Source organism: Plectropomus leopardus, chromosome 2, assembly GCF_026936395.1.
Source record: "Plectropomus leopardus strain MGB_pleo_1.0 chromosome 2, ASM2693639v1, whole genome shotgun sequence".
Classification (NCBI taxonomy): Eukaryota; Metazoa; Chordata; class Actinopteri; order Perciformes; family Serranidae; genus Plectropomus; species Plectropomus leopardus.
The window spans coordinates 35152239-35180186 of NC_142177.1; the positions used below are offsets into that span (position 1 = coordinate 35152239).

Consider the following 27948-nt stretch of genomic DNA (forward strand, 5'->3'; position numbering starts at 1 on the left):
ATAATGGCAATAATAATAACTTAAACAACAATACATTTAAATTTATAATGCCAGTTTGTGTTTTATACATCACATTATGATTGTTTACTTAAATGTCTTAATAGCTTTTTTGTCTAACTTTAGCTAAGAACGTTTTATATTGTTTGAGTTCAATAATAAAATACAGGAAAGTTGGTTTCTGACCATTTAGTCTTATGAATATGGAATGACCCGAAAATAATAAATCTTATTTTGACTAAGTAAAGCATTACACCAAACATATTTATTTTAACTTTTATTCTAAGTTACTTTTCTAAGTAGTTCTAGAAATACTGTTTTTCCAGTCCACAGAAATCAAATGTATAATAATTTGTATTATAATAATTTTTTTTCAGCTTGAATCTGTTTAACAGACATTATTAAGAACTATATGCTCTATTATTATTATTATTATTATTATTATTATTATTATTATTATTATTATTATTATAACCAAAGGTACTGGTACCTAAAGCAGGACTTAGAGGTGAAGTAACAACTATTACAGCCACTGTCACTTTCTCAAATAATAGTTTTTTAATATGGCTGTTAGTATAGGGGTTGTTGGTTTTTTTACATCAATACTTCAATAAGCATAAGCTTGTAGTGGAATAGCCAGAACAAACTTGTTTTTGCTGTGCAGCCTCTCTTTTATCTGTTCTTGTGTAGATTCCAAATTATCAAAAATTACCAAACAAGCCAGAGTGAATTTTGGGGTAAATTGTAGTAATGAGGAATAAGATGTGTAACATATCCGATGAAATGGTGCAGATAGAAATATACTAAGTCTGGGATATAATATTTCAACCTGTGATAATTTTGTAAAGCTTCAATGAAAAGTTGGAATAAGCTGAATCAGCTTTTTCTGTATTGTATGAAAACTGTATGTAATGGGGTCAGCTGTGTTTTAGGTAATGCAACTTCCCAAGAGTCGTGTTTAAGTGCACATAAATAAACTAACCACTAGATGGTAGTGTGCAGTCATAAAATACATAATTGAAAGATTTTACAGTTAACTTCAAACCCAGGAGTAACTGGCACAATTCAACAGCACTACACTAACTACACTAACTAGTGCAATTCAGTTCAATTATCCCAATAAATAATGCAATCCCTATATTGTTGTTGCATTCAGATGAGGTTGCTCAGTGTTTAAGACGTCAGTAAATGATGAAATAACACAGCTCAAGATTCAGTTGATGTTTTTATTCAAAGATATTGAATTGATCACATCAGAGGCACTAATGGTGATGATGCATCACAGTTAAAAGACATTGTGCTCAAATAGAGCTCACAGCTTCAGTGTTTTTTCACAAAACACGGGAAATTGTTTAGTAAAAGCTAAACAAGGAGAGCAAACTCTCTGACAGTGAGAGTAAATAAATTTCAGAAATACATTTGTACCGTTAACACAACAGAACATGTTGATGACAGAACAGACGACTTCAAGACCCAGCATGGGTCGATCATTTTTTACACGGTAAAAAGTCAATCAAGTACAATAAAAAAAGGATCAAATGCTACCAGAAAGTAGCTGATGTTTGTCAGCCCCTGTCACTGGATCGATCTGATACAGAGAACTTACAGAGGTTCAAGACAGGTGTAATAATTCTGACCAATACTGGCCAAATTTTGATTATATTGATAAATCAATAAGATAATATACAGTATTCATAGAATACAATGATGTGCTACTCAGTATTTTCAAACAAAAAATAATACTTTTCTTAGAAAAAAAATTCCCAAAAGTAAATGGAAATGTCAGTCCAATTTGACCCAGAGATTAATTACTTTGCACAGAATAATATGTCTGATAATAATCTTTGACCAATATGGTCGTGTCAGTTTGTCTGGTGGTGACTCCAGTCTGTAGGTGTCTACCACGGCCTCCAGAGGACGCTGTTGACTGGACTCTTGTCTTTGGTTATGCTGGTCTGGACTGTGGAGCTCAGAGGAGAGAAGTCAGCCTCTCTCAGGTTCTTATCAGAGGAAGACTGCAGCTTGTTGAAGTGGTTCAGCAGTCCTCTCTGGGACTGTGTCTTCAGCTGCTCTTTGGACAGGAAGTGTGTCACCTCTTGGACACACCTGGAGTAGCCCTGACGGACAGCTGCTGAGTCCACAGCTTGATTCTGCTGCTGCAGTCGTCTGAGGAAACAAACGGTCATCTCCAGGATGTCAGCTTTCTCCAGCTTGGAGTCTGGCTGCTGTTTGAGGAACTCTGGACCCAGGAGAGACTTGAGCTGCTCGATGCTGCTGTTAATTCGCTCTCTGCGTAACTTCTCCACCAGAGGCTTTCTGAGCTGCAGAAAGAAGAGCAAAGTCATTAATACACTTATTCTGGAGCAAAGTGAGAGCATAAAATAAAACAACCTCTTACTGACAATACTGAAACGTTGTTGAATGTTGAATTTACCTTGTGGGTCAGAGTCAGATGCTCCTGAGAGTTGGTGATTGCTGCAGTGATTGTAGGTGCCATGTCTGGATCTCTGTGCTGTAGAGGTCTCTGTAGAGAGAATCTGATCTCTGCTGGCTTCAGCCCTCCTATTTATAGTCCCACATCTCCATATCAATGTGTGGGTCTTGGTCTAGTTGGACTTTCTCACAGTTTCAGCCAATCAGAGAGCTTGGTGAGACAATAAGGCATGTGGAGCGGCAACACGTTGAATGCTGTTATACTGCCTCGAGGGACAATGGTTAAATCTCAGGGGAACAGGTGGAGGACTGGGGGGGTGATGGAGAGAGACTCTCAGAGCTCTGTGTGAATCTGGGAAAGTGGTGACCCTGTAGAGAGAGCAGATCTGCTGCCTGATGCTGGGATCAATGACTTTGACTGAGCACACGCTGATCAGCCCATCACACACGTGGGAGACTGACAGAGATTGTCCTCAGCATTAAGAAGACATTTATACCTTAAAGTATTTTTGCATTTGTGCTCTAGAATCAAGTATCAGTCCTCGATTAGTTGACCGTGTTAAAAAACTGAAATCTTTTTTAAAATTACTTGTAATAATAATGTTTGGATTATTATGATCAGGTAGTTTTCGAAACACAATCTTGCAGATATTCGTGATTAGTTCACAGAAGCATTGCTCGGTACATTTAAACTTGTTCAGCTGAAAGTTGTCCAAATGAGACAGATGTGTCTTCTGTCTTGTGACAACTTGTTCCAGTGAGTGAAGAGTTGGTCAGAGTTTCCCACACTTTGATCACGGCACGACAAAAGCATTTTGAATGCCTCACTGGCCCTGTGTTGAGCAAAGGGCAGAATTTGGCGGGACTGACCATCTGGAGGAACACAGAGACACTGGCTGAGTTTTAATGTCCAAAAAGTTAAGGGTGTTTCTGAATGAAAAGTTGGTTGTTAGTGGGGATGTGTGCGATAAATACATTAAAGGTTGCTGCTGCTAGTCAGCATAAATAATCCCAATAATCCTAAAGATTTAGTTTCTGAAAATAAATAAATGTTTTCATTAAATGTCATTTGTGTACTTTTGATTTGTTAGTCAAGGTCCTGCTTTGTTGGATAATGTGTAATATTCATACTGCGTAGTCATTTGTAGATAAAGTACATGAAAGCCATATTTGAGTAAAAGTACAGATATCTCACCAGAAAATTACTTTTAATTAAAGTCACCTATTAGAATATTTTGTCAGCATCTGATATTTACTGTACTTTAAAAGAAAAGTATTATATGAAATGTACTTAAGTATTGGAAGTAAAAGTATTTTTAAAAAAGTGCTAAATCACATTTGTTCCACACATTTCAGCAACATGATTTGTTTACTGAAACAGTATTATTATTTACAAAGGGTGCTCATAAAATACGCAATACTCTGTCAGACCATGTTTAACCTTATAGACGAAATTGTGCTCAAGCTTGTTTTCTTCGTGTTTTCTTACTTTAAGACCAGTTGTTTGAATTTCGGTTTAAATATTAGTCATTAGAAACATCACTAGTTGATACAAATTTAAAGCAACACCAAATTTAACAAATTTACTTTTTATTTCTCTAAAACAAAAGTTCACCAAAAAAAACGTCTTCCCCCTCTTTTGTCTGTTTGTTAACGTTGGTCAATTAACTTTGAGTTTTCTTAAAACACGTTAAATTAGACAGAGGTATATGTGTGTGTAAACATGAAGCCGGTCTTTATAACCCTTGTTGTGAGAGCGACATCGCTGTGGCAGTCTGGCATCCATCAATAGAATAAATAAAAAGGCTTACATAGAAATAATGACCTGATAAACAGACGGGAAATTAAGTTGGCAGAAGTTACAGAGTTGGAACCAGAGTTGGACAGACAGTGAAAGAAATACAGAAAAAAAGGACAATAAGGAGGGAAAAGTGTGCCAACTCCCTTTGGAGAATAGTCAGGTGCTGGTGGGGTTGAGGATGCTAATCACACTGAACTGTGACTGTGCTCTCGCCGCTTTCCCACACTCTGCCCATTGACAGCTCCCGCCCGACAATAGACATGTGCCTTGTTAAATGCTAATTCATCCCCACACAAGCAGCTCTCAGCAGCTCTCCCCTGAGGGGACCGTTTGTTGTTTAGACACTCTCCTCAATTAGGGGACGAGAGCAAGAGGAATAATAAACACAAATATTTTGACTGGGGATTTAACCCAACGACCAATTAAATGTATTTAATTAATTCATATTTAGAGAGCTTTAAATTACATACTTTTAATATGCAGTATATAAACTTTTAATAGATGGAAAGCAAATGACAAAGCACATAGTTGTAAGCAAGTCAAATGACATTATGAAGTGTTCATTAATGTTTAGTATTTGTTTGCAATCACAATTTCTCCTACAAAAACAGATTTAATATAATTACAACTATGTTCTACTATATTATTAACAGTTTTCTGCATATACAACAGCCTCCACATATGGGAGCCCATAGGGAGAGTTATAATTGTTGACAAATGCATCAATAAACACGTGTGTCTGCAATATCTGTCATTTAATAATTGTTTACATACTGTTTTGAGATGCTAAATATTGGGGTTAAAGGATTGCATTTTTGGTGTAGATCAGAGGTGTAAGCTGATTTTAGTTTGTGGGCCACAGACAGCCCTAATGGATCTCAAGTAGGCTTGACCAGTAAGACCATTACGTAATAACCAACACCTCCAAATTTTTCCTTTCCTTTACTGTAAAGAAGTGCATTCTGAAAATAGTATTACATTAAAAAAAATAAATAAATAAAATAAAAAGAAGAGGAACAGCCTGAAATATCTTAACCCTTGGTTTGATTTCTTTCAACAACATAGGGAGAAGGCAATGACAATCTAACAAGATATGGCCCATACATTTGTAAAAAAAAAAAATATATATATATATGTATATATATATATATATAATTAAATAAAAATATTTAAAAAATATACAAGAAAAATTACCTGACAATAAGCAAAAAAAATAAATTAAAAAAATAGGTAAATGAAGGAAAGAAAGAAAGCAAATGACCTTTAAAAAGTGCTATAGATAGATAGATAGATAGATAGATAGAGAGATAGATAGAGAGATAGATAGATAATTAGATAGTTGTCAGGACATTTTCCCCTAATTTGTTGTGGATGATTTTTAATAATCAATCCTTCTTTCCCTCTTCCTCTGATAATTTTCTTGTCACCTCTCCCTCTCACTGTCATTATATGTGAATTTGGTGGCACTTTACTCAGATAGTTTATCGAGTGCTTGTAATATTTCAGCAGATTATTAATTTAGATTTATCAGTTCAACTGTTTGGCTTTATTCTGTAGATTTTTATACAGTACATCTGACAATTCACTGCATATTCTCAGAATATTATAGATGATGTGAACTATATCGACTCAACCTGTATTGCTTATGGTTGCAGACTATCCAATTATAGCATCCAACATTTAACTGAATTTATTTCAAAAACAACAGGCCTCTAAAAAAATGTGTTATTTGGCTTTTATTTTTCCAATTTTAAAAAATCTAAATAAAATAAGATATAATCTAACTATATATGCTATTAGGTTTAGTAGATAAGGAATGTAAACATTTAAGATTCAGTGGTAAAGGAGCCCTCGTCCCCCTCACAGACGTCTTTGTCTGCTCCGCCTCTATTGTCCCTCTGCGGCTCTGTGAGTGAGTTTCTCCTGCTTTCCCACACTCTCTCCATTCACTGCTCCCAAGAACAAAAGAAGTGTGTCTGGTTGCACATCACATTAATTATGGAGTCAGTTTACGTGTTTTGTCCTGCTGCCTCTGAATGGACATTCCTGTCATCAAGACTCGTCATTACCAGGCCTTTGTAAAATGTCTATCAGGAATGCAGACATGCTAAGGATTAATGAACATTCAAAAGCTCTTTTTTGTGCTCTGTCCTTTGGATTCAGATTGTTCCTCTGCATTCCAGCCTATTTATTTTGATGGGGAGGATAAATGGGTGTCTATTCCTGAATTAATCAGGTGCTGGTTATGGTGCATAAGACTAGGAATTTAAAGTTAAACTTTAAACTGCAATCAAACTTCATCTATAACATGATCTGGGCATTCCTACACAGCTGTTTTTAGGAAGTTATGTGTTTGAAAACCATCAGAAGAAAGTCCCACTGCATCCAAGATAGAATTACCATCTTAAAGTTTAATATGACAACCCAAACTGCAGACTCTGCAATATTACCCGACCAAACAGTAGTAAAGGAAATCAAGCAGGATGGCAATTTTGGATACATTGACCCTTTGAAACCTTAGCTTGCTTTTTTTATAAACATAGGAGCAACTTATCAAAAATGGCCCCAAAACTTGCCAGTCGTCACCACAGTTACAAGAAAATTACCTTTAGTTAAGAAAAAGAAAAAGAAAATGCAACCAAAATTCATGAAAATAACCTCAAGATAGATACCTTGAATATTTATAATTATTTGATCTGCATTCAATTCTTTTTATTTGATCTGCAACCCCCACCCAAAATATGGCAGGGAAACCATTACAAACAAGTTTTTACTTTATCTCAAAAACTGAGAAATTGGGGTGTAGCAGCGCCATGCAGATTGTATGTATGTGTGTGTGTGTGTGTGTGTGTGTGTATATATATATATATATATATATATATATATATATATATATATATATATATATATATATATATATATATATATATATATATATATATGTTAGTGTATGTATATATATAAAATAACCCACCCACATCCATTTAAGATCATTTCCTTGTCCACTTTTACTTTTCTTTTTCAGCTTGTGGGACATTCATGTTGCTAATTATGATTTTTGCTGTGTTGTTGAAGGACATCGAACCAAATTTTTTAGGTTTCAGAGGTTAAAATGTTAGGGAAAGGTGTCTGAATGCAGCACAAGAAAACTGATATTGATCCAGGTGTTAAAGGGTTAAATATTGGGTATGCTTTGTATAAAATACAAATATATGCATGTTTTATTTAAGAAATTTTAAATGTTACACTCCATTATCAATCTTCCACGTGTGTGATGGGCTGATGAGCGTGTGCTCAGTCAAAGTCATTGATCCCAGCATCAGGCAGCAGATCTGCTCTCTCTACAGGGTCACCACTTTCCCAGATTCACACAGAGCTCTGAGAGTCTCTCTCCATCACCCCCCCAGTCCTCCACCTGTTCCCCTGAGATCTAACCATTGTCCCCCGGGGCAATAAAACCATTCAGTGTGTTGCATCCCTTATTGTCTCACCAAGCTCTCTGATTGGTTGAGACTGTGAGAAACTCCAACTAGACCAAGACCCACACATTGATATGGAGATGTGGGACTATAAATAGGAGGGCTGAAGCCAGCAGAGATCAGATTCTCTCTACAGAGACCTCTACAGCACAGAGATCCAGACATGGCACCTACAATCACTGCAGCAATCACCAACTCTCAGGAGCATCTGACTCTGACCCACAAGGTAAATTCAACATTCAACAACATTTCAGTATTGTCAATAAGAGGTTGTTTTATTTTATGCTCTCACTTTGCTCCAGAATAAGTGTATTAATGACTTTGCTCTTCTTTCTGCAGCTCAGAAAGCCTCTGGTGGAGAAGTTACGCAGAGAGCGAATCAACAGCAGCATCGAGCAGCTCAAGTCTCTCCTGGGTCCAGAGTTCCTCAAACAGCAGCCAGACTCCAAGCTGGAGAAAGCTGACATCCTGGAGATGACCGTTTGTTTCCTCAGACGACTGCAGCAGCAGAATCAAGCTGTGGACTCAGCAGCTGTCCATCAGGGCTACTCCAGGTGTGTCCAAGAGGTGACACACTTCCTGTCCAAAGAGCAGCTGAAGACACAGTCCCAGAGAGGACTGCTGAACCACTTCAACAAGCTGCAGTCTTCCTCTGATAAGAGCCTGAGAGAGGCTGACTTCTCTCCTCTGAGCTCCACAGTCCAGACCAGCATCACCAAAGACAAGAGTCCAGTCAACAGCGTCCTCTGGAGGCCGTGGTAGACACCCAAGAACTTGAGCAAAAGTGAGGCTGTGAGGTTGTTTTGTACCTCTTTTCACTGTTGGACTTTTGACCTCGTCCTCATTCTTGTGGTTGTCTAATTTTGAAGAATTATCCCATATGTTAGTGCAAAGTTGTACTTTTATTCCTTTTGTAAAGGTCAGATTTGGTGTTTCTGTGATATTTGCAGACAACAGGTTGCTATTATTTTGTATTACAAAGATAGTCACTTATTTTTGATTCAAGTGTTACTCTGTGAAGTAAACATTACTGTTCCTGATGGGAATGCCTTTATAGTGTCAGTGACACTGACGACAATGGATGTACTTTTTCTCCATTTAGGAGACACAGTCAGTCATGTTGAACATGTTTTAGATTTATGTGATATTCACATACTCTGTTTATTGAAATGTCATTTCTGATAAATCTCAATTCTCTGCATTATTAGCAGATTTATTTTGATTATTCATTTAGACAAATGTGCTGCTTTATAACTCTGTGAGTGACAGCACTCATACCTTCAGTGAAGGGCTTGTTTGGAAAATGTCTCAACATGAATGTATCTCTTCAAGCCAAGTGATGCGCAATAAAACAATCACAAAAACAAAAATATGTTTATCTTCTTGTTTTTTTCAGCAACTCATGTAAATTACTGAACAGAAATTGCCAGATCTTAATCTACTGCATATTTCCAAATGTATTTTAAACCTTTGAGTCCGGAGCATATTGGGTTGATTTCTTTCAGAAACTTGTAAAGAAGGAAATAAACTGCTTTAGAAGAAATGCCCCAAAAAGTAGCACAAAATGAGTAAAAATCAATCAATGAATAGATAAATGCCAAGAAAATAACCTGAAAGTTAGGGGGAAAAAATCAACTTAATTAAAAATGCCAAGAAAATGACCCAAAAAAGTGTTAAAGAAATAATACTACTTATAATTCTGTAACATAATTTTGAATACATATTATGATGATAAAAGTTCCTCATTGTCTTTTTTCCACGTTTTAAAAATAAAAAACATATAAGATATAAAATCTGAAATACAGAACGAAATCTAAATCCTCACATTTGTGAAGCTGAAACCAATTTTCTTTTGTCTTAACCCTTCAAAACCTAAGCAAATGGGCTTGATTTTTTTCAAAAACATAGGAAGTGAGCAATGAGCCCAAAATTAGGTTAAAAAAAAAAACCAAAAAACTTAAAAGCATAAGAAAACAACCTGAAAATTTATGTTTCTTTTTTTTTAAAAAAAAAAAAAAAAAGGGGTGAAATTAAATTAAATTAAAAGAATTTCATAACATGATTTTAAATATGTAACTATAAAAATTATCCATTAAGTTTTCCCCTAGCTTTTTTCACCTTTTTTTCAAAGTAATTTGCTAAATCCACTATTTTTTAATTAATATTTTATTTTATTTTATTTTATTTATGGGACATTTCTTAACAAGTTTCTCATTACTTTTTCTCCATGATTTTTATAAAAACTAATCACACCAATTTTCTCTGGGTTTCGGTGTTTAAAATACTTGTGGTTTCTGAGAGCAGTACAGGAAAATTGATTTGGTTCCAGGTTTCAAAGGGTTAAGCCATTAACAAAGTAGCTGCCTCATCACTTTCTGTTGACTGACTGTTTGACTAATCGATTGTTTCAGCTGTGCTTGAATAAACTGCTGAGAAATCTAATTTATAATTTTTTTAAAATCCTATTTTATCAGCTGTTCATATATTTTGTGTATAAAAACCTTGATTTGCGGGGCGCCCAGTAGCTCAGTTGGTAGAGTGGGCGTCCCATGTATAGAGGCTGTGTCTTTGCTGCAGCTGCCGCAGGTTTGAGTCCGGCCTCGGCCCTTTGCTGCATGTCACCCCCGCCCCCTCGCCCTGTCATGCTATGTCTGTCCTATAGGCACAAAAAGCTCCTAACCCGTAACCTGTCCGATATATGTAGTGAGGTAAAAATCCCTCAAAAATGAAAGTACTTTGAAAAGAAAATACTGAAGTAAAGTACAAGTACCTCAAATGTGCACTTAAGTACAGTAAATGCACTTAGTTATTGCTGCAGTTCCTGTTTTAAAAGCATTTATTCCACTCAACAACTATGATAACTAAAAATAAATATCCCCCTTAAATTACATTACACTGCACTAAGTTCTGAACATGAACCACTTTTGTGATGCATTCAAAAAAAAAAGAGGCAACATGAAAAGACTTGAATTTCTTACATATTTATTTTTTGTGAAGTCTGCAAAAAGCACCAAAACAAAATTCAATCCAGTTTGGATGAGTAAAAAAATTAGAAATGGCAAATAAAACGAAACATGCATACATGGCATACACAAAACAATAACAAATCCCTTTTCAGAAGAAAGGCTGGTGTTTAAGAAAAGACACATTGTACCTTGAAACAAGGCAGTAAGACACTGTACGCAAACTGCAATCGCACAATATTAACCTATGCGGTAGAACAGGTCAATATTGCTGTTTGGCTTCAAATTTAAAGCAGATTTTCCTGCAGCTAATCAAAATATATTCTGAAGATTAACTTAAAACATTTTGGTCCTAACTAATTCCTGCATAGTTAAAAGACCAGATTTATTTTCTGTGGTCCACGAAAATCGCAAATCCCACAATAGCAGCACAACATGTTTTAACAAGTTTGCCCCGGACTCTTCTTCTTCTTCAGTCTGTGACCTCTTCACCTCTGAATCTCATTTTCTTTTTTCTCTCTTTTGAAGCTAAAACGAAAATCACATCATATTAAGGTTCTGTAGATTTTTTTCATCACCATGCAGTGACTGCATTTCTCCACAATCCAAACACAGAGATGCAGCTCTGTTACTTCTGTAAAAATCTGCAGTTTTTGGTGATTTCCTTGAAGGTCCGTTCTTTATTGTCTTTAAAAGCACAGAGGGGCCAAGTCTTCCTCTTCATCTGGGAACAGACGTAAGATGTCCCTTGAGTATTTGGAGTAGCCGTTGTGTGACAGCAGGGCTTTCCTCAGCGTGAGCAGGGACTTTGTCTTCTCCAGGATGTCTGAGAGAGGGATCCCGTTCTGCAGGTGCTCTCCGATCAGAGCCTTCAGCTTCTCCACGCCGATGCTGCATTTCCTCTCCAGCATGCTGAGTTTACACCTGGAAGAAACAAAGGTGGCTTAGTAAAATGAACTTAATGACTTAAATGACCTTTTTCAGAAATAAAAAGGGACAAGTTTCTAAGAAATGAGGTTTCTGCTCACCTGAAGAGCTGCTCCTTCACACTGTCTTGAAGAGCGAGGTCTGCGTAGAGGGCCATGTCAGCGTTTGCTTCTTGCTGTGTGAGGTTCTCTTGTTGCTCAAGCAGGTCCAGAGGAAGTCTCTGTTGACATCTGCGTCTGCTGCTCTGCATTTATGCTGTTCATCTGGCGCTCTGTCTGCATTTTCAGCCAATCAGAAGGCTCATAGCTCAGGACAATAGAGTGAATTTAATGCCTGTCACACAGAACAGGTGGGATGCTTTATCTTTATGCCATACATCAGGGAGGTCAGTGGGAAAATATTTTTCCTGAGGTGGACACGGGAACGTTTAGGTTTTTAGGTGCTTGGGCCTGGACAATAACTGACAGTTATAATTTGACACAGCAAAGATCCTTTAATGACACAAAAATATGACAAAATAAGACATTTTTACAATTAAGCTAAATTGCATGTTAAAGGTTTGTTTATGCAGAATCAAAGATGTGAGCTTTTTGATTATTTTGCAACATCTTTTAGTAGTGTTGTAACTGTATGTAACATTTGCGTCTTTTTTAATTTCATTTAATTTCTTTTTACTGTAACTGCATGTTGTAATTCTATGTAATCTTGATGTAAATATTTTGCTTTTTATCTTCATTTTTTAAATAACTGTTTTTGCATGCGCATTATTGCATGTAACCTTGATATTTTCTCTTTTTTGCTTATTTTTCTAACTAGGGACAGGAGTTTAAAACTAGTGATAGTTATAATCTTTACATGTGAAACAAGTTACTACAGCTCATTGTTTATAATGTAATTCACAATGTTCCTATTAAATAAACTATTTAAGTGACAACATAACATCTTAGTGGCATAAGCAAATACTCTCAGGCAGTAAAAATTAGATACACAGATACAAATGTTCTGTCTTGTGGTGAAAAAAATCAAAGATTGTTCGTTTTTATTTTAATTAAAAATAAATAAAAAATAAAAAAATAACTTTGAATAACCTCTTTAAATCAAACATACATTCTTTAAAAAATAGTCCAAAAGTCGTAAAAATGTTTTAAAGTTGTATTTTCTAATTGTGTGTTTTTGCAGTGAGTTACAGCGAAAGCAGATGGTTGGTCTGTGAAGTGGCTTTCGGCCTGAGAACAGTCCCCCGGCTTTGTGAGGGCAGACACACTTCCATTGTGTGTGCAGCTGAGCAGCCTGCATTCAGAAGTGTGGGAAGCCGTGTGTCGCCGTGGCTCCAAGCTCCAGAGCGAGAGGAGGGCGTGTGACCGGGGCACGCTCGGCCTTGTGCAGGGAGCTGTGGGAGCCCAGAGGAGGAGAGCTGGGAAACCTGAGCCCCTTTTTACACAGACAGCAGACACACACAGGCAGACAGATGGAGAGTAGATAAGCAGGCAGGTAAACCCACCTGAACATGATTGCAGCTTACAGTTGTGTGAGTGTTTCTCGCAGTAAAACAGCATTTCAAGACATTTAATTACAGACGAGAAAATAACATGCAAACTTCTGTCACTCATGAAAAAATAAAGAAGTAAAGATATAAAGAAAAAAGATACAATTTCAGTGATCAAACTGCTTATGATTCTGCTTGGAAAACCTTTTTTTGTCAAATAACTTTACAATGGTGGAATGTAAGTAAGAACATTTTTTAAAATGCTGTACTTAAGTACAAGTTTAGGTACTTGTGCTTTACTTGAGTATTTTCTTTTCATGCCACTTTATAGTTTTACTTGACCCCCTTTATCTGAGCACTTTAGTTACTTTATAAATTAAAAAAATAAATTATTAAAAAACTTGAAGAGTTTATAAAATATGGTGTTTTGTTATAAATTAGATCACTAAAAAGTTTATACAACTACAGCTGCTATGATTTGTTGATTTATCATTTATGAGCTGATTGGCAGAAAACTGATTGCCAACTGTTTTGATAAACATTTACATCTTTTTCTTTTAAAAAAAATAATTTTCAGTTTTGTGGGTGTTTGTTTATTTATTTATTTATTTATTTATTTTTTATTTTTAGTTTTTGGTAGTTTTTTTTCCTTTTTAAAAACATTTTTGAGTGGGATTTTTGGTGGGGGTTTTTTTGTTTGTTTTTTTTTAATAATTTTGAGTTTTGTGGGTGTTTTGTTTCATACAGTTTTTAGTTCCTGGTATGTATTTTCCTTTTTTTTTTTTTTTTTTAAATATGGAGAGTCATTTATGTTTAGTTTTGGGGAGATTTTCCATTGTTTTTAAATCATTTTTAGTTTTAGGGTGTTTTGTATATAATTTTGAGCTTAGGGTTTTGTTTTGTTTTTACAATTTTGAGCTTGTGGTGTGTTTTGTTTGTGAGGTTTAAGATGTATTAACTTACAGATTACTAGTTATCCTGTTAAAAATGTAATAATATAAGTTTTGTAGCCCTTTTAATTATTTCATCCATGTTATGCTATTTATCACATTTGATTGCTTTTTGATTACTTTTGTAACAAATGGGCAATAAGGCAGAAAAATGCCCAGAAATGGGCCATGCCGAAAGAACAAATGTTATATTCTGCTTAGAAACGTTTTACTGAAAAGAATATATTTAGATGTAACCTCTTTGCAATCACCAAAATTTCAATTACTGTTATTTAATTACATACATGTTTAAATTCATGCATAAATATACATTTACATCTTTTTTTTCTCAGTAACTGTTTATAGTTACATTTATTTTGTAAGACACACATCCCCCAGTGGGCTGGAGACAACAGAAATGATCACAGAGGTCCTGAGTCTCTTGCTTTTTTCCCTTGAGTATTAAATATACAGATGTGTGTGTGTGTGTGTGTGTGTGTGTGTGTGTGTGTGTGTGTGTGTGTGTGTGTGTGTGTGCATGCTTGCGTGCGTGCGTGCATGTGTTTGACTTTTTCATTGACCTCCCTCTCTCTTTCTTTAGTGTAGAAGAAGAAAACATGCATATAATGAAACCTTAGCTTTGATTTTAATACACTAATCCATTGGTTAATGCTAATTCTCATTGAGATGGTTAATTGGAATTACAGAGTACCAGTGAGTTTATTTGTCTTGTTAGCTGTGTCTTATATAAATGATTCAATTTCAATTTATGACATAAACATAGAATTAAAATGGGGGAAAAAATCTAAATCTATGATCATTTTATTTTCACTTACTTTTACTTTTTTATGTTTAAAAGATGACAAAAACAACAACCTGTTGTATCCTTCTAACCTACTGGTATGCTGCAAAAGAAGTGGGTGGGCTGGTGGGTCTTAAGGAATGCACTTTAATGGCGACATTATGTAATTGCAGCCAAAGTGAGATGCAGCATACAGAGAGATAATTTAACTCTAACTTTTGTTTTGAAAATATCAAATTGGGGCAGGGCTGAAAAACATCACTACAAGACAGTAAGACAAAACAACACGAAAATGCAAAATTTGCAACTGGCAATGTTTGTTTATTCAAAAAGACAAAATGAGCCACATCAAGTATGTGAAGCTCTAACAATAGATGATGATACATCACAACAGAATACTTTTCTCCAAGACACAGGAGAGAGTAAAGGAACAGCTGTCTTCATAAAAGACAAATAAACTTGAGTAGAAACTACAAACTGCTCATTAATATTTTCTTTTAAACAGAAAGAGAAATTTGCTCTTAATAAACAAAAGCAAAACAGTAAAAACTGACCTTTAAACAGATCTGAATGCAGGTTAATAACTGCTAAATACATTAATTTTCATTCAAGACAACTTAAGTCACAGGAAAATTGTTATAGTGTGATATTAAGAAAATCTTTATAGAAAAGGGATAAACATTTGGATCTTATAACAGATCAGTTTTGAACAATCAGAGATTAAAGTCAATTAATATGTCAAAAAAGACAGTTTTTTGATCACTATGATCAGTAACAATCAAAATATTACAAATGTAGCCATAACACTGTATTCTGCAAAGACAGAATGTACAGTGAAATATAATAATAGTAATTGCAGATGCAATCAGATTCAGTTCATACAACATGCATGACAAGATGTTCTCTTTCTTAACCTGAAAGATAATGTTGCTGTCATTTCCTCAGGAAATATCATCAAACTCAAAAGAAAAAGAAACACAAAATACAACCTTCTGTACAAACAGAAGAAAAAGTTCATGAAATTTCAAAGAATTCAGCAGAATTCAGTTCAAGTAAACTTTGACCAATATGGTCGTGTCAGTTTGTCTGGTGGTGACTCCAGTCTGTAGGTGTCTACCACGGCCTCCAGAGGACGCTGTTGACTGGACTCTTGTCTTTGGTGATGCTGGTCTGGACTGTGGAGCTCAGAGGAGAGAAGTCAGCCTCTCTCAGGTTCTTATCAGAGGAAGACTGCAGCTTGTTGAAGTGGTTCAGCAGTCTTCTCTGCTGTTGGTTCTGCTGCTGCAGCTGTGTCAGGAAACAAACGGTCATCTCCAGGATGTCAGCTTTCTCCAGCTTGGAGTCTGGCTGCTGTTTGAGGAACTCTGGACCCAGGAGAGACTTGAGCTGCTCGATGCTGCTGTTGATTCGCTCTCTGCGTAACTTCTCCACCAGAGGCTTTCTGAGCTGCAGAAAGAAGAGCAAAGTCATTAATACACTTATTCTGGAGCAAAGTGAGAGCATAAAATAAACAACCTCTTACTGACAATACTGAAATGTTGTTGAATGTTGAATTTACCTTGTGGGTCAGAGTCAGATGCTCCTGAGAGTTGGTGATTGCTGCAGTGATTGTAGGTGCCATGTCTGGATCTCTGTGCTGTAGAGGTCTCTGTAAAGAGAATCTGATCTCTGCTGGCTTCAGCCCTCCTATTTATAGTCCCACATCTCCATATCAATGTGTGGGTCTTGGTTTGAGTGGAGTTTCCCACAGTTTCAGCCAATCGGAGAACGTGGTGAGACAATGGAGGACACAGCACACTTAACGCTGTTATTGCCCCGGGGGACAATGGTTAGATCTCAGGGGAACAGGTGGAGGACTGGGGGGGTGATGGAGAGAGACTCTCAGAGCTCTGTGTGAATCTGGGAAAGTGGTGACCCTGTAGAGAGAGCAGATCTGCTGCCTGATGCTGGGATCAATGACTTTGACTGAGCACACGCTCTTCATCCCATCACACACGTGAGGAATAGGCCTAACATATATAGTAAAAATAGTCAAAATATGCAAACTAAGAAGAATGTTTTGCTTTTGTTTTGGTTTTTTCTGTGTTATTTCCCCATTATTTGTATTAAGCCAAGTGTAGCAGGTGGATTGCCCTTATCTGTTTATTCATTTACATTTTTACCACTTAACTGATTTAATTTTTCTGGCACCTTTTTTTATCAAAAAGGTGCCATCTTATAAAATAATAGTGAAAAAATACAGTGAGTTTCATGGCACTTGAAATAAACTCAACAGTAATCTGGCTGCTGTCCAGATGTAGCCGAGTCATTTGACACGTGCCTTGTCGCCAGTGTGAGGAACACGTTGAGCTCAGTTTCCCACACTGACTCCCTGTATGGTTTGGTCAATGATCCACAAAGGGACGTCAGTGACAGATGCTGGCTGTGTGTTGTTATAGAAACAGAGTCTGACATCACCAACCATCTGGAGGGAACGCACGCCATTGGCTGGCTCTGACTCTTTAAAAGATTTGAAATTTTGGTGGGAAAGTTTATCTTCAAGTATCACCGAATTGATTTATAATCAAATATTTTAAGTTTTCAATCATTTGGTCACACATTTTTAACCTCAAGTCATAATCATGCTTCATTTCTGAGCATTAACTGGATCAAAAGCTCTACACATGAGGGCGGGAGGTTCCCTGGACGGCAGCTGTTTCCTGAAGTGTGCCAAATCCCTTTGGAGAATGACTAGGCTGCTGGTGGGATGAATGTTATTCACACTGGCCTCTTCTTTCCAGGGCTTTCCCACACTCCTTCAGTTACCAGAAAACAGACATGTGCTCCTCCACAAATGGACCTTTTAAGGATCCTGTGCACAAGCAGTGAGCACCGCCAAGTGTGGGGCCTGTGTCAAACAGTAATTAGGTTAACCATGCCCATTAAAATAAAAAATAAACGAATTAATAATAGTAATAACAATAATATTAACAACATTATATGCATCGAGTGCCTCACATTAAAATAGAAAGAACATAAAACAGCCCATCGAGGTAATTTAATATAAAGGGACATTTAAACAATTGAAAACAAAAAACTAGTACACAGATACCAATACCATGGCAAAACCATGTATGATAACATCATTAGATCACAAACTCATTAGTTTCTAAAGCCATAGATAATATAAAGTCAAGCAAAAGACATCATTTAAACAAGGAAGCAGCAGAGTGAAGTGTAAAAAGAGTTTCAGGGCTATTTCAGGAAAGTCAGAGCTAGTTATTGGCTTAACTTAATGTAAGAAAGGTGCACTTAAGCAATATGTCAAAATGAAAATGAATTATTTCACATTTCACATACATAATTCATTAACTTTAACACAAAGTGCTTTACAATAAGGGCATTATATTCACTGAATGTCTCACGTGAAAATATACAGAATGAACATAAAACAGGCCAACAAGGCAACCCAAATGATTTACAATATTTGAGGACACTGTACTCATTTTCCTTTGATTTTTTTCACAGAATGGATTTAAACATTAACATAATCTGTGCAAGATAAAAAAAAAAAAATTAAAAAGTGACCTTACAACAGATCACATCATACTGAAGTAGCATTCAGTTAATTTAATCTCATGTAAATGTTACGTTGTCACGGCCAACAGGACACTGAAAACAAAAATAAGATGAAAACTGAGAAGGGCCTATATCTCAATATTAGCAAAACCATCCTAAAATCATAAAATAAACAACATGCAACATCTTTTTTTATATTGCAGCAGTGTGAAGTGTAAAAATACACAGTTGTATCAGGCCGTCAGAGCCAGTTAAAAGCTAAACGTGTCAGTAAGAATGGGCACTGTAAATGGAAATAAATTATTTCATATTTTACTCACATAATAAATAATAATTTCAGAATTGTGAAATCTCATGTTTGTGTAGGCGGCTGCCGAGTCGGAACATTAATAAGGCGGAACGTCTGATTTGTCATTTTGTCCACTCAGGTCATAATTAATGTGACAGGAAGTTGATAGTGGGTACCTGACGCGCCAAAATAAAGATGGCTAACCAGAATCAACAATTACTGCCAGAAGATATTCTTTAAAACTTATTTTGTGACTGAAAGTGGTACGGAAGTTTGAAAGTAGCTTACCGCACCCGAGGAAACAGAAAAGTACGAGTCAAGTAAAGAAATGAAGCCTCAGCGGGAGCAAAGACCTCACCGTTAACGGCTAATTTAACGTCGCACAGGTGCAGCCTCCTCCGTCCCCAAAGACTGGATCCTGCTCTCCTCTGGGACTCCTGCCATCACACCCGGTGATTTTTATATTCTTACAAACCAAAGAAAGACTATCAAAAACTTTAGACTTTTTTTCTGTTTACAAAAAGCAGGAAAACTCGATTAGCATCTCAAAGCGTTTCAACCGTTAACGAATTTAAAAAATGAAGGCTAATGAGGGTAAAAAAAAATAACACCAGAAGATGGTCTTTTTTTTAACATTTGTGACCAGAAATTCACACCGAACGAAGGAAGGACACAAAGTGCAGCACCTGTGGAAATATCACAAGACCAGGCAAATGTAAAAAGTGAAGAAATGTAGCCTGAACGGCAGGAAACGCCGGTTAACGGCTAACTTTAGACCAGTGTTGCCTCCTCTGTCAACACAGCTCCTGAGGTGGAGCTGCTGCTCTCTGCTGGGACTCTTAACACTCTCTTGGGATGATTTTTTTTGGACTTAACCAATTAAAAGAAGTCCGTCTTAAACGTTGCCCAGTCTGTTTCCAAAATGCAGAAGAACAGAGGTTGCTTCAATCTCGGAACCGTTCAGCATTTATTGGATTTAACGAACATTTTCACTCAAAATTGGAGGACCAGACTGAAGCCCCACAGGTGGACAGTGACGGGCCCCTGAGAGAAACCAAACCCAAAGAAACAGAGCAAGAAGAGCCACCAACACTTCCCTGGTTAAGTTTCGGGTGAGTAAGGATTTAAAAGTAAAAGCTTTATTGTTTACAATTGGCATATAGTTGGTTTTTTTTTTTTTAGTAACCGTTTTTAAAACAGTATATTCAGTGGTCAATACAAAAGAAGAAGACTAGGTACAAAACAAACAGACAAAAATAACATAAAATTAAATTAAAAAAAGTAGACACAAGTATGAACACGCACATGGGTTGAACTAATTTGATAAATAATAAAGTTTTAAGATTTGCATTAATTAATAGATGTGGGTATTTTTGCACTGCATATTTTTCAGTAATATATTGTTTTAAGATATGTATCTTGATCTGTTCTTTTTGTTTTTAAATGGTCTAGAGCACAGTTTATTAAAAACAAAAATAATGAATATAAAATTTGTCTAAATAATGAGCAAATTATTAAGATACAATTAATTCTTGGAGAAACTTGAATTTTTTTATGATGGATAAATCAGGTTCTTTGATTGAGGTTTTCTTGCCCGACTGTCTTTTGAGATCCATCTGAAAATCAGTCCAGGCGCTAGTCACATGTACACTCTTCTAGTTTCTGGTGAATAACAATTTAAAATGTAAAGCTTTATTGTTTACAATTTGCAGAATATGTTTTACTTTTTATTTACAATTTTGAAAACAGTACATTTAGTGGTCAGTACACACATTTAAAAATGAAAAAAAAGAAAAAAAAAAAAGGGACAAGTAGCCACGTGTATGAACACACACAGGAGTTTACCTAATTAGTTATATAATAAAGTTGTAAGATTTGCAGAAATTAAAGAACAAGAAAGAGGAAATACATAATTTCCTCTTGTGACATTTACCCAAAAAGATCCCAAGATAAACAGTATATGAAATGTTTGCACTCACATTATCTGTAATATAAACTACAACTTTGAAAATAAATTGTGTTATATGATCTGTCTTTAGTGACAACTGGTGGTGAATATCAGACGAAGAGTCTACTTCAAATTTAAATCTCTTGTGAAGAAAATCATCATCAGGGTATATTGCTGACACCAGCCGTTGACTGTTCAAAGCTGGATGTTTTGAGATTGCAGTTTTGAGAAGCATAAAAACATTTAGTGAAATTAACCAAATTCTTTATCTAATTTACAAAGTATTACTCGCAGAAACTTTTTCAAAACCATGCTCAAACTTTGTGCTCTCATTGGATGAAATTACAATATTCTAAAAGGGTGTTGATGCTGATTTATATCAGAGGAACATTTACAACCAGGCATTTTTTCAAACAAGTTCTTGTTTTAGGAGCCATAGTCTCTTTTAATCTCTGTCTTCAGGGCAAAGGTCTTTATCTATTGTCCCTCAGGGCTCTGTGAGTGAGTTTCCTCTGGTTTCCCACACTCTGTCCTTTCAGTGCTTTCACCACAGGAACAATAGAAGTGTGCCTCATTATGCAGCACATTAGATACCATTTCTTAACTCTTTTAAGTGAGAGATGGTTAATTTTAAATGTTTTTCGATAAAATACCCCAAACCTGACGACACTAAAATAATGGTGCAGTAAAGTATCTTTGAAATGTACATTTTCTCATTTAGTTTGATGACTTGACTGACTCCAGAGTGACATAATATTGATTATCTCTCCTTACAAAAAATCTTAATATAATCACATTCATATACTTAGTTTAGTACTAAAAGGTTATGTTATGGATAAACAATTCAGGTGAACAGTGATGGACACCTTAATTCATTAAGTTAATATAAAAATAAATAAATATTGAAAGTCTCTCTTTTATCATGACACAGTGACGCGAGAACACACAATTTTCAGCTGGCAGTGTTTATTCATCAAGGCACAAAGAGCCACATAAAGCAAAAAAGCTCCAACTAGAGGTGATGATACATCACAACAACTTGTAGATTTCTACAAGACACACTGTACTCAGAGAGAGTAAAGGAACAGCTGTCTTTATAAAAGACAAATGATTTACAATAATTGAGGACACAGTACTCATTTTCCTTTGATTTTTTTCACAGAATGGATTTAAACATTAACATATTCTGTGCAAGATAAAAAAAATATTAAAAAGTGACCTTACAACAGATCACATCATACTGAAGTAGCATTCAGTTAATTTAATCTCATGTAAATGTTACATTGTCACGGGAAAATTGTGACAGAGTAACATTAAACAAACCTTTCACAGTAAAAGAATAATCATACTGATCTTAAAACAGATCATTTTTAAATAATCACATAATGTGAGGGAAAGTCAGTTTTGACAAAATGTTCATAAAAAGAACTGTTAGGATTTTTGAGGGATTCAAAATCATCAATACCTATCAAGAGGTTATCAATATCTTTATGCACAATATTGTACCAACACACGACGTGCTTTGACACATAAAAGTATCACATGAAAATTGTGACATTAAGCAAAACCTTTTAAAAAAAGGGCTAAATATTTTGATCTCACAACAGATCAGTTTTGAGAAACCAGAGAGATTAAAGTCTCTATGACAATATCTTCATAATAAAGGTCAGTTGAAGGTTTTGATCAATATGATCATTGCCAATCAAATGATACTGAATGTATCATTGTACAGTGAGATATAATAATTGCTGATGCAATCAGATTTGGTTCATGCAACATGCATGACAAGATGTTTTCTTTCTTTACTTGAAAGATAATGTTACTGTCATTTCCTCAGGAAATATCATCTTGCAAAAAGAAAACACAGTGCAGCCTTCTGTACAAACAGAAGAAATAGTTTGTCAAATGTCAATTCAGAAGAACTCAGTTCCTCTAATCTTTGACCAATATGGTCGTGTCAGTTTGTCTGGTGGTGACTCCAGTCTGTAGGTGTCTACCACGGCCTCCAGAGGACGCTGTTGACTGGACTCTTGTCTTTGGTGATGCTGGTCTGGACTGTGGAGCTCAGAGGAGAGAAGTCAGCCTCTCTCAGGTTCTTATCAGAGGAAGACTGCAGCTTGTTGAAGTGGTTCAGCAGTCCTCTCTGGGACTGTGTCTTTAGCTGCTCTTTGGACAGGAAGTGTGTCACCTCTTGGACACACCTGGAGTAGCCCTGATGGACAGCTGCTGAGTCCACAGCTTGATTCTGCTGCTGCAGTCGTCTGAGGAAACAAACGGTCATCTCCAGGATGTCAGCTTTCTCCAGCTTGGAGTCTGGCTGCTGTTTGAGGAACTCTGGACCCAGGAGAGACTTGAGCTGCTCGATGCTGCTGTTGATTCGCTCTCTGCGTAACTTCTCCACCAGAGGCTTTCTGAGCTGCAGAAAGAAGAGCAAAGTCATTAATACACTTATTCTGGAGCAAAGTGAGAGCATAAAATAAAACAACCTCTTACTGACAATACTGAAACGTTGTTGAATGTTGAATTTACCTTGTGGGTCAGAGTCAGATGCTCCTGAGAGTTGGTGATTGCTGCAGTGATTGTAGGTGCCATGTCTGGATCTCTGTGCTGTAGAGGTCTCTGTAGAGAGAATCTGATCTCTGCTGGCTTCAGCCCTCCTATTTATAGTCCCACATCTCCATATCAATGTGTGGGTCTTGGTCTAGTTGGACTTTCTCACAGTCTCAACCAATCAGAGAGCTTGGTGAGACAACAAATGATGCCACACTCCAAATGGTTTTATTGATGTCAGGACAATGGTTAGATCTCAGGGGAACAGGTGGAGGACTGGGGGGGTGATGGAGAGAGACTCAGAGCTCTGTGTGAATCTGGGAAAGTGGTGACCCTGTAGAGAGAGCAGATCTGCTGCTTGATGCTGGGATCAATGACTTTGACTGAGCACACGCACTTCATCCCATCACACACGTGGGAGACTGACAGTTGATTCCATCTTGGGTCAAAAAAATATTGTATAAATTACATGTTGCTGAATTTGAAAACCAGTGGAAACAGATTTTTGCATCTAAATGCTTTTGCAGTGCAGAACCCTAAAATCCAAGTACTAATATTTATACAGTGTTTGTCTTAATAATTCAGTTGCAACATTGTCTCATAAAAACAACTGTCTACTTTTGAAAAGATAAAATAAAATCAAGTTAATTTAGAGTTAATTCTTTCATTCATAAATAAAACTGTAATGCACATGATGTACTTATAAGTTGAGAACAGCAGTCACTCTGCTGTCCAGATGTTTCAGTCTTCTGTCTTGTGTCTTGTAGTCGATGTGGGTAGAAAGTTGGTCTCAGTTTCCCACACTGACTCCTTGAATGCTGTGGTCAATGAACAACAAAAGACCTTTGAACGGAGCCTTTGTGACTGATAGTGGACGTGTGTTGTAATAGAAACACTGCCTGACGTCAGCAACCATCTGGAGGGAAAGAACACCATTGGCTGACTGTCATAGTCTGTAAAGTTTGACATTTTAATTTAAAAAAAAATATGTTAATGGGGCAGCTAAACTTATTTTCCAAAATTGAAATAATTTTTCAGTCAATTTGACACATTGACTTTCTGTTGATGTTCTTTTTTAAAAAATTTTATTTACAGCAGACTGGATCAGGATTTCACTTCGATAGATGAGGGTGGGAGGTTGAGGCAGCTGTTTCCTGAAGTGTGCCAAATCCCTTTAGAGAATAATCTGCTGCTGGTGGGGTTAAGGATGATAATCATGCTAAACTCTGATCCTCAGAGTTTTCCCACACTCTGTCTGTTAAAAGAAATTTAACACATGTGCCTAAATCCAAATAGAACTTTTTATTTTTTTAAATTTTTTTTAACACCTTGTGATTATTACATCGTGCCTCAGTTTTCTTTCTTTTTTTAATTTTACATTTCATAACTCATGAACATTTATGTCAAATAAGTCAAAAGGGGCTGTGTTGGAAACCACAGCAGGTTTCACATATGTAATTTAAATATCTGAAAAAACTATCTTGTTATTATAACCTATTGCATGTAGGTCAGTTACATGTAGTACTTGGCTATGGGCGAATCTGTGTGAATGAGATACTAAACAATATTGTTTTCCAATATGTTTTGTTGTCAGTCGCAAACTATTATAAGACTATAATAAAAAAAAAATACAAATATTACACATTTTTAGTTCCAAACAACACTTCAGTTTTACAATTAGTCTAACTGACAGAAACCTGTAGAAACAAGTTTGGTAAATTCTTTTATCATGGCAGAAAAAAATAGTCTGTGATTTTAAACATATTTGGAATTTTTCACTTTTGGGAGCCAGGGTCTCTTTTAATCCCTGTCTTCAGGGCAAAGGTCTGGATCTATTGTCCCTCAGGGCTCTGTGAGTGAGCTCCCTCTGGTTTCCCACACTCTGTCCTTTCACCGGAGGAACAATAGAAGTGTGCCTCATTATGCATCACATTAGATACAATGTCAGACCACTTTAAACTGAGACATGAATTATCTTAACCTTTTACATTAAAACTCCTGCACCTGACACTTAAACATAAATATTTTTGCCTCCAAAAAATACCTTGAAATGAGCGTTTTTCTATTTGATTTCATGACTTACTGAAAATAAGTGACCCAGTTTCATAAATAATCAAAATAAAAACATGCAAGTAGATTGGATAACTGTATAGAACTATTTCAGTGAAATGAGAAATATCACTTTTTCATATACTGAGGGCAAGTTTAAGGACAAATGAGTGGAGAACAATTTTCAGCTGTCAGTGTTTGTTTATTCATCAAGGCACAAAGTACCACAAAAAGCATAAAAGCTCCAACTAGAGGTGATGATACATCACAACAACAACTTGTAGATTTCTACAAGACACACTGTACTCAGAGAGAGTAAAGGAACAGCTGTCTTTATAAAAGACAAACGATTTACAACATTTGAGGACACAGTACTCACTGTACTTATAAGATTCTTCTTCAAATGAATCAAAACATTTGAATTTAGTGAACAGAAGAAAAGATATTAAAAACTGACCTTACAACAGGTCTCATTGGTTATAATAGTCAAACAAAACAAACCTTTTTCAGTCAAAGGATAAACATGTTGATCTTAAAACAGATCATTTTCAATAATCTCATAATGTGAGGGAAAGTCCATTAGGACAAAATATCCATAAATAGGACAGTTAAGATTTTTGATCAATTCAAAATCATCAGTACCTTTCAAGAGCTCATCAGTATCTCTTAGCACAATATTGTACCAACACATGACGCGCTCTGACATATAAAAGTATCACATGAAAATTGTGACATTAAGCAAAACCTTTAAAAATAAAGGATAAACCTTTGGATCTAACAACAGATCAGTTTTGAATAATCATAAAGATTCAAGTCCATCATGATAATATGTCCATTTTGATCAATATGATCAATATCAATAAAAAAGATACTTAATGTATCATTAAAGTATACTCTACCAATACATAAAGTACAGTGAGATATAATAATAGTAATTGCAGACGCAATCAGATTCAGTTCATGCAACATGCATGACAAGATGTTCTTTCTTAACCTGAAAGATAATGTTGCTGTCATTTCCTCAGGAAATATCATCAAACTCAAAAGAAAAAGAAACACAAAATACAACCTTCTGTACAAACAGAAGAAAAAGTTCATGAAATTTCAAAGAATTCAGAAGAATTCAGTTCAAGTAAACTTTGACCAATATGGTCGTGTCAGTTTGTCTGGTGGTGACTCCAGTCTGTAGGTGTCTACCACGGCCTCCAGAGGATGCTGTTGACTGGACTCTTGTCTTTGGTGATGCTGGTCTGGACTGTGGAGCTCAGAGGAGAGAAGTCAGCCTCTCTCAGGTTCTTATCAGAGGAAGACTGCAGCTTGTTGAAGTGGTTCAGCAGTCTTCTCTGCTGTTGGTTCTGCTGCTGCAGCTGTGTCAGGAAACAAACGGTCATCTCCAGGATGTCAGCTTTCTCCAGCTTGGAGTCTGGCTGCTGTTTGAGGAACTCTGGACCCAGGAGAGACTTGAGCTGCTCGATGCTGCTGTTGATTCGCTCTCTGCGTAACTTCTCCACCAGAGGCTTTCTGAGCTGCAGAAAGAAGAGCAAAGTCATTAATACACTTATTCTGGAGCAAAGTGAGAGCATAAAATAAAACAACCTCTTACTGACAATACTGAAATGTAGTTGAATGTTGAATTTACCTTGTGGGTCAGAGTCAGATGCTCCTGAGAGTTGGTGATTGCTGCAGTGATTGTAGGTGCCATGTCTGGATCTCTGTGCTGTAGAGGTCTCTGTAGAGAGAATCTGATCTCTGCTGGCTTCAGCCCTCCTATTTATAGTCCCACATCTCCATATCAATGTGTGGGTCTTGGTTTGAGTGGAGTTTCCCACAGTTTCAGCCAATCAGAGAGCTTGGTGAGACAATAAGGCATGTGGAGCGGCAACACGCTGAATGCTGTTATTGCCCGGGGGACAATGGTTAGATTTCAGGGGAACAGGTGGAGGACTGGGGGGGTGATGGAGAGAGACTCTCAGAGCTCTGTGTGAATCTGGGAAAGTGGTGACCCTGTAGAGAGAGCAGATCTGCTGCCTGATGCTGGGATCAATGACTTTGACTGAGCACACGCTCTTCATCCTGTCACACACGTGGGAGACTGAAACCTACTGTATAACTAACATGGTGTCAAATTTCCAAAAAAATTAGTGGAAATAGATCTCCGTGTCTAAATGCTTTTGTTGACCATAAATACGAAATTTAGCCCTTAACCAATTTTGCAATTCATATTGCATTTGTATAAATAATTCAGTTGCAATTTTTATCTCAGAAAAAAATTGACTACTTTCTATTTTTCAAAAGATTGTTGTTGTTTTTTTTTTTTTTCAAATAATCATTTTATGCATTAAAAAGATTGTAATGCCCAAAATGTAGGCTATTTAGAAATTTAAAAACAACAGTCACTCTGCTGTCCAGATGTTTCAGTCTTCTGTCTTGTGTCTTGTAGTCGATGTGGGTAGAAAGTTGGTCTCAGTTTCCCACACTGACTCCTTGAATGCTGTGGTCAATGAACAACAAAAGACCTTTGAACGGAGCCTTTGTGACTGATAGTGGACGTGTGTTGTAGTAGAAACACAGCCTGACATCAGCAACCATCTGGAGGGAAAGAACACCATTGGCTGACTGTCATAGTCTGTAAAGTTTGAAATTATGTTAACAATTTTCTTATAACTTGCCAGCTCATTTACTGTACAAATGATTTTTATCAACTCTTAATCAGTTTTAAACATTTTGACCATCCAGT

At 36.3% G+C, this 27948-nt stretch overlaps 6 protein-coding genes and 1 long non-coding RNA gene across 9 annotated transcripts in view; 2 read left to right on the plus strand and 5 right to left on the minus strand.

Annotated features, from left to right (window-relative positions):
- Nucleotides 1-65: 65 nt before the first annotated feature.
- LOC121965483 (transcription factor HES-5-like) lies at nucleotides 66-5323 on the minus strand. Its single transcript, XM_088069420.1, has 2 exons — nucleotides 2432-5323; nucleotides 66-2318 (listed from the first exon to the last, which is right to left on the minus strand). Exons 1-2 carry the CDS (start codon nucleotides 2492-2494, stop codon nucleotides 1896-1898), a joined length of 486 nt encoding a protein of 161 aa, XP_087925546.1. The 5' UTR covers nucleotides 2495-5323; the 3' UTR covers nucleotides 66-1895.
- A 1892-nt stretch (nucleotides 5324-7215) lies between these two features.
- Nucleotides 7216-9481, plus strand: LOC148190260 (transcription factor HES-5-like). The gene is made up of 2 exons (XM_088071956.1): nucleotides 7216-7936; nucleotides 8050-9481. The coding sequence occupies exons 1-2, from the start codon at nucleotides 7874-7876 to the stop codon at nucleotides 8470-8472; spliced, it is 486 nt and encodes a 161-aa protein (XP_087928082.1). The 5' UTR covers nucleotides 7216-7873; the 3' UTR covers nucleotides 8473-9481.
- Nucleotides 9482-10750: 1269 nt separating this feature from the next.
- LOC148190261 (uncharacterized) lies at nucleotides 10751-12133 on the minus strand. Its single transcript, XM_088071963.1, has 2 exons — nucleotides 11702-12133; nucleotides 10751-11597 (listed from the first exon to the last, which is right to left on the minus strand). Exons 1-2 carry the CDS (start codon nucleotides 11848-11850, stop codon nucleotides 11363-11365), a joined length of 384 nt encoding a protein of 127 aa, XP_087928089.1. The 5' UTR covers nucleotides 11851-12133; the 3' UTR covers nucleotides 10751-11362.
- Nucleotides 12134-15127: 2994 nt separating this feature from the next.
- On the minus strand, nucleotides 15128-16531 carry LOC121938271 (transcription factor HES-4-like). Its single transcript, XM_042481536.2, has 2 exons — nucleotides 16376-16531; nucleotides 15128-16263 (listed from the first exon to the last, which is right to left on the minus strand). Exons 1-2 carry the CDS (start codon nucleotides 16436-16438, stop codon nucleotides 15931-15933), a joined length of 396 nt encoding a protein of 131 aa, XP_042337470.2. The 5' UTR covers nucleotides 16439-16531; the 3' UTR covers nucleotides 15128-15930.
- Nucleotides 16532-18786: 2255 nt separating this feature from the next.
- Nucleotides 18787-27948, plus strand: part of LOC148190262 (uncharacterized) — a 49866-nt gene continuing 40704 nt past the window's right edge. The window contains exons 1-3 of one of the 3 annotated variants that reach the window (XR_015774886.1): nucleotides 18787-19445; nucleotides 19476-19776; nucleotides 22574-22703. This is a non-coding gene — a long non-coding RNA (uncharacterized LOC148190262). Of the gene's footprint in view, nucleotides 19446-19475; nucleotides 19777-22449; nucleotides 22704-27948 lie in introns of those variants that run through there. The other 2 variants (XR_015774883.1, XR_015774884.1) reach the window with 2 other exon arrangements.
- LOC121938272 (transcription factor HES-5-like) lies at nucleotides 21582-23561 on the minus strand. The gene is made up of 2 exons (XM_088069437.1): nucleotides 23142-23561; nucleotides 21582-23028 (listed from the first exon to the last, which is right to left on the minus strand). Exons 1-2 carry the CDS (start codon nucleotides 23202-23204, stop codon nucleotides 22606-22608), a joined length of 486 nt encoding a protein of 161 aa, XP_087925563.1. The 5' UTR covers nucleotides 23205-23561; the 3' UTR covers nucleotides 21582-22605.
- Nucleotides 25402-27001, minus strand: LOC148190263 (transcription factor HES-4-like). The gene is made up of 2 exons (XM_088071982.1): nucleotides 26851-27001; nucleotides 25402-26737 (listed from the first exon to the last, which is right to left on the minus strand). Exons 1-2 carry the CDS (start codon nucleotides 26911-26913, stop codon nucleotides 26405-26407), a joined length of 396 nt encoding a protein of 131 aa, XP_087928108.1. The 5' UTR covers nucleotides 26914-27001; the 3' UTR covers nucleotides 25402-26404.

Bases quoted from the DNA above. Each gene is read 5' to 3' on its own strand.
- LOC121965483 (XM_088069420.1), bottom strand. From the start codon at position 2,494: ATGGCACCTACAATCACTGCAGCAATCACCAACTCTCAGGAGCATCTG. The intron at 2,319-2,431 runs GTAAATTCAACA...TTCTTTCTGCAG, and splicing joins ATCTGACTCTGACCCACAAG to CTCAGAAAGCCTCTGGTGGA.
- LOC148190260 (XM_088071956.1), top strand. From the start codon at position 7,874: ATGGCACCTACAATCACTGCAGCAATCACCAACTCTCAGGAGCATCTG. The intron at 7,937-8,049 runs GTAAATTCAACA...TTCTTTCTGCAG, and splicing joins ATCTGACTCTGACCCACAAG to CTCAGAAAGCCTCTGGTGGA.
- LOC148190261 (XM_088071963.1), bottom strand. From the start codon at position 11,850: ATGCAGAGCAGCAGACGCAGATGTCAACAGAGACTTCCTCTGGACCTG. The intron at 11,598-11,701 runs GTGAGCAGAAAC...TGTTTCTTCCAG, and splicing joins GTGAAGGAGCAGCTCTTCAG to GTGTAAACTCAGCATGCTGG.
- LOC121938271 (XM_042481536.2), bottom strand. From the start codon at position 16,438: ATGGCACCTACAATCACTGCAGCAATCACCAACTCTCAGGAGCATCTG. The intron at 16,264-16,375 runs GTAAATTCAACA...TTCTTTCTGCAG, and splicing joins ATCTGACTCTGACCCACAAG to CTCAGAAAGCCTCTGGTGGA.
- LOC121938272 (XM_088069437.1), bottom strand. From the start codon at position 23,204: ATGGCACCTACAATCACTGCAGCAATCACCAACTCTCAGGAGCATCTG. The intron at 23,029-23,141 runs GTAAATTCAACA...TTCTTTCTGCAG, and splicing joins ATCTGACTCTGACCCACAAG to CTCAGAAAGCCTCTGGTGGA.
- LOC148190263 (XM_088071982.1), bottom strand. From the start codon at position 26,913: ATGGCACCTACAATCACTGCAGCAATCACCAACTCTCAGGAGCATCTG. The intron at 26,738-26,850 runs GTAAATTCAACA...TTCTTTCTGCAG, and splicing joins ATCTGACTCTGACCCACAAG to CTCAGAAAGCCTCTGGTGGA.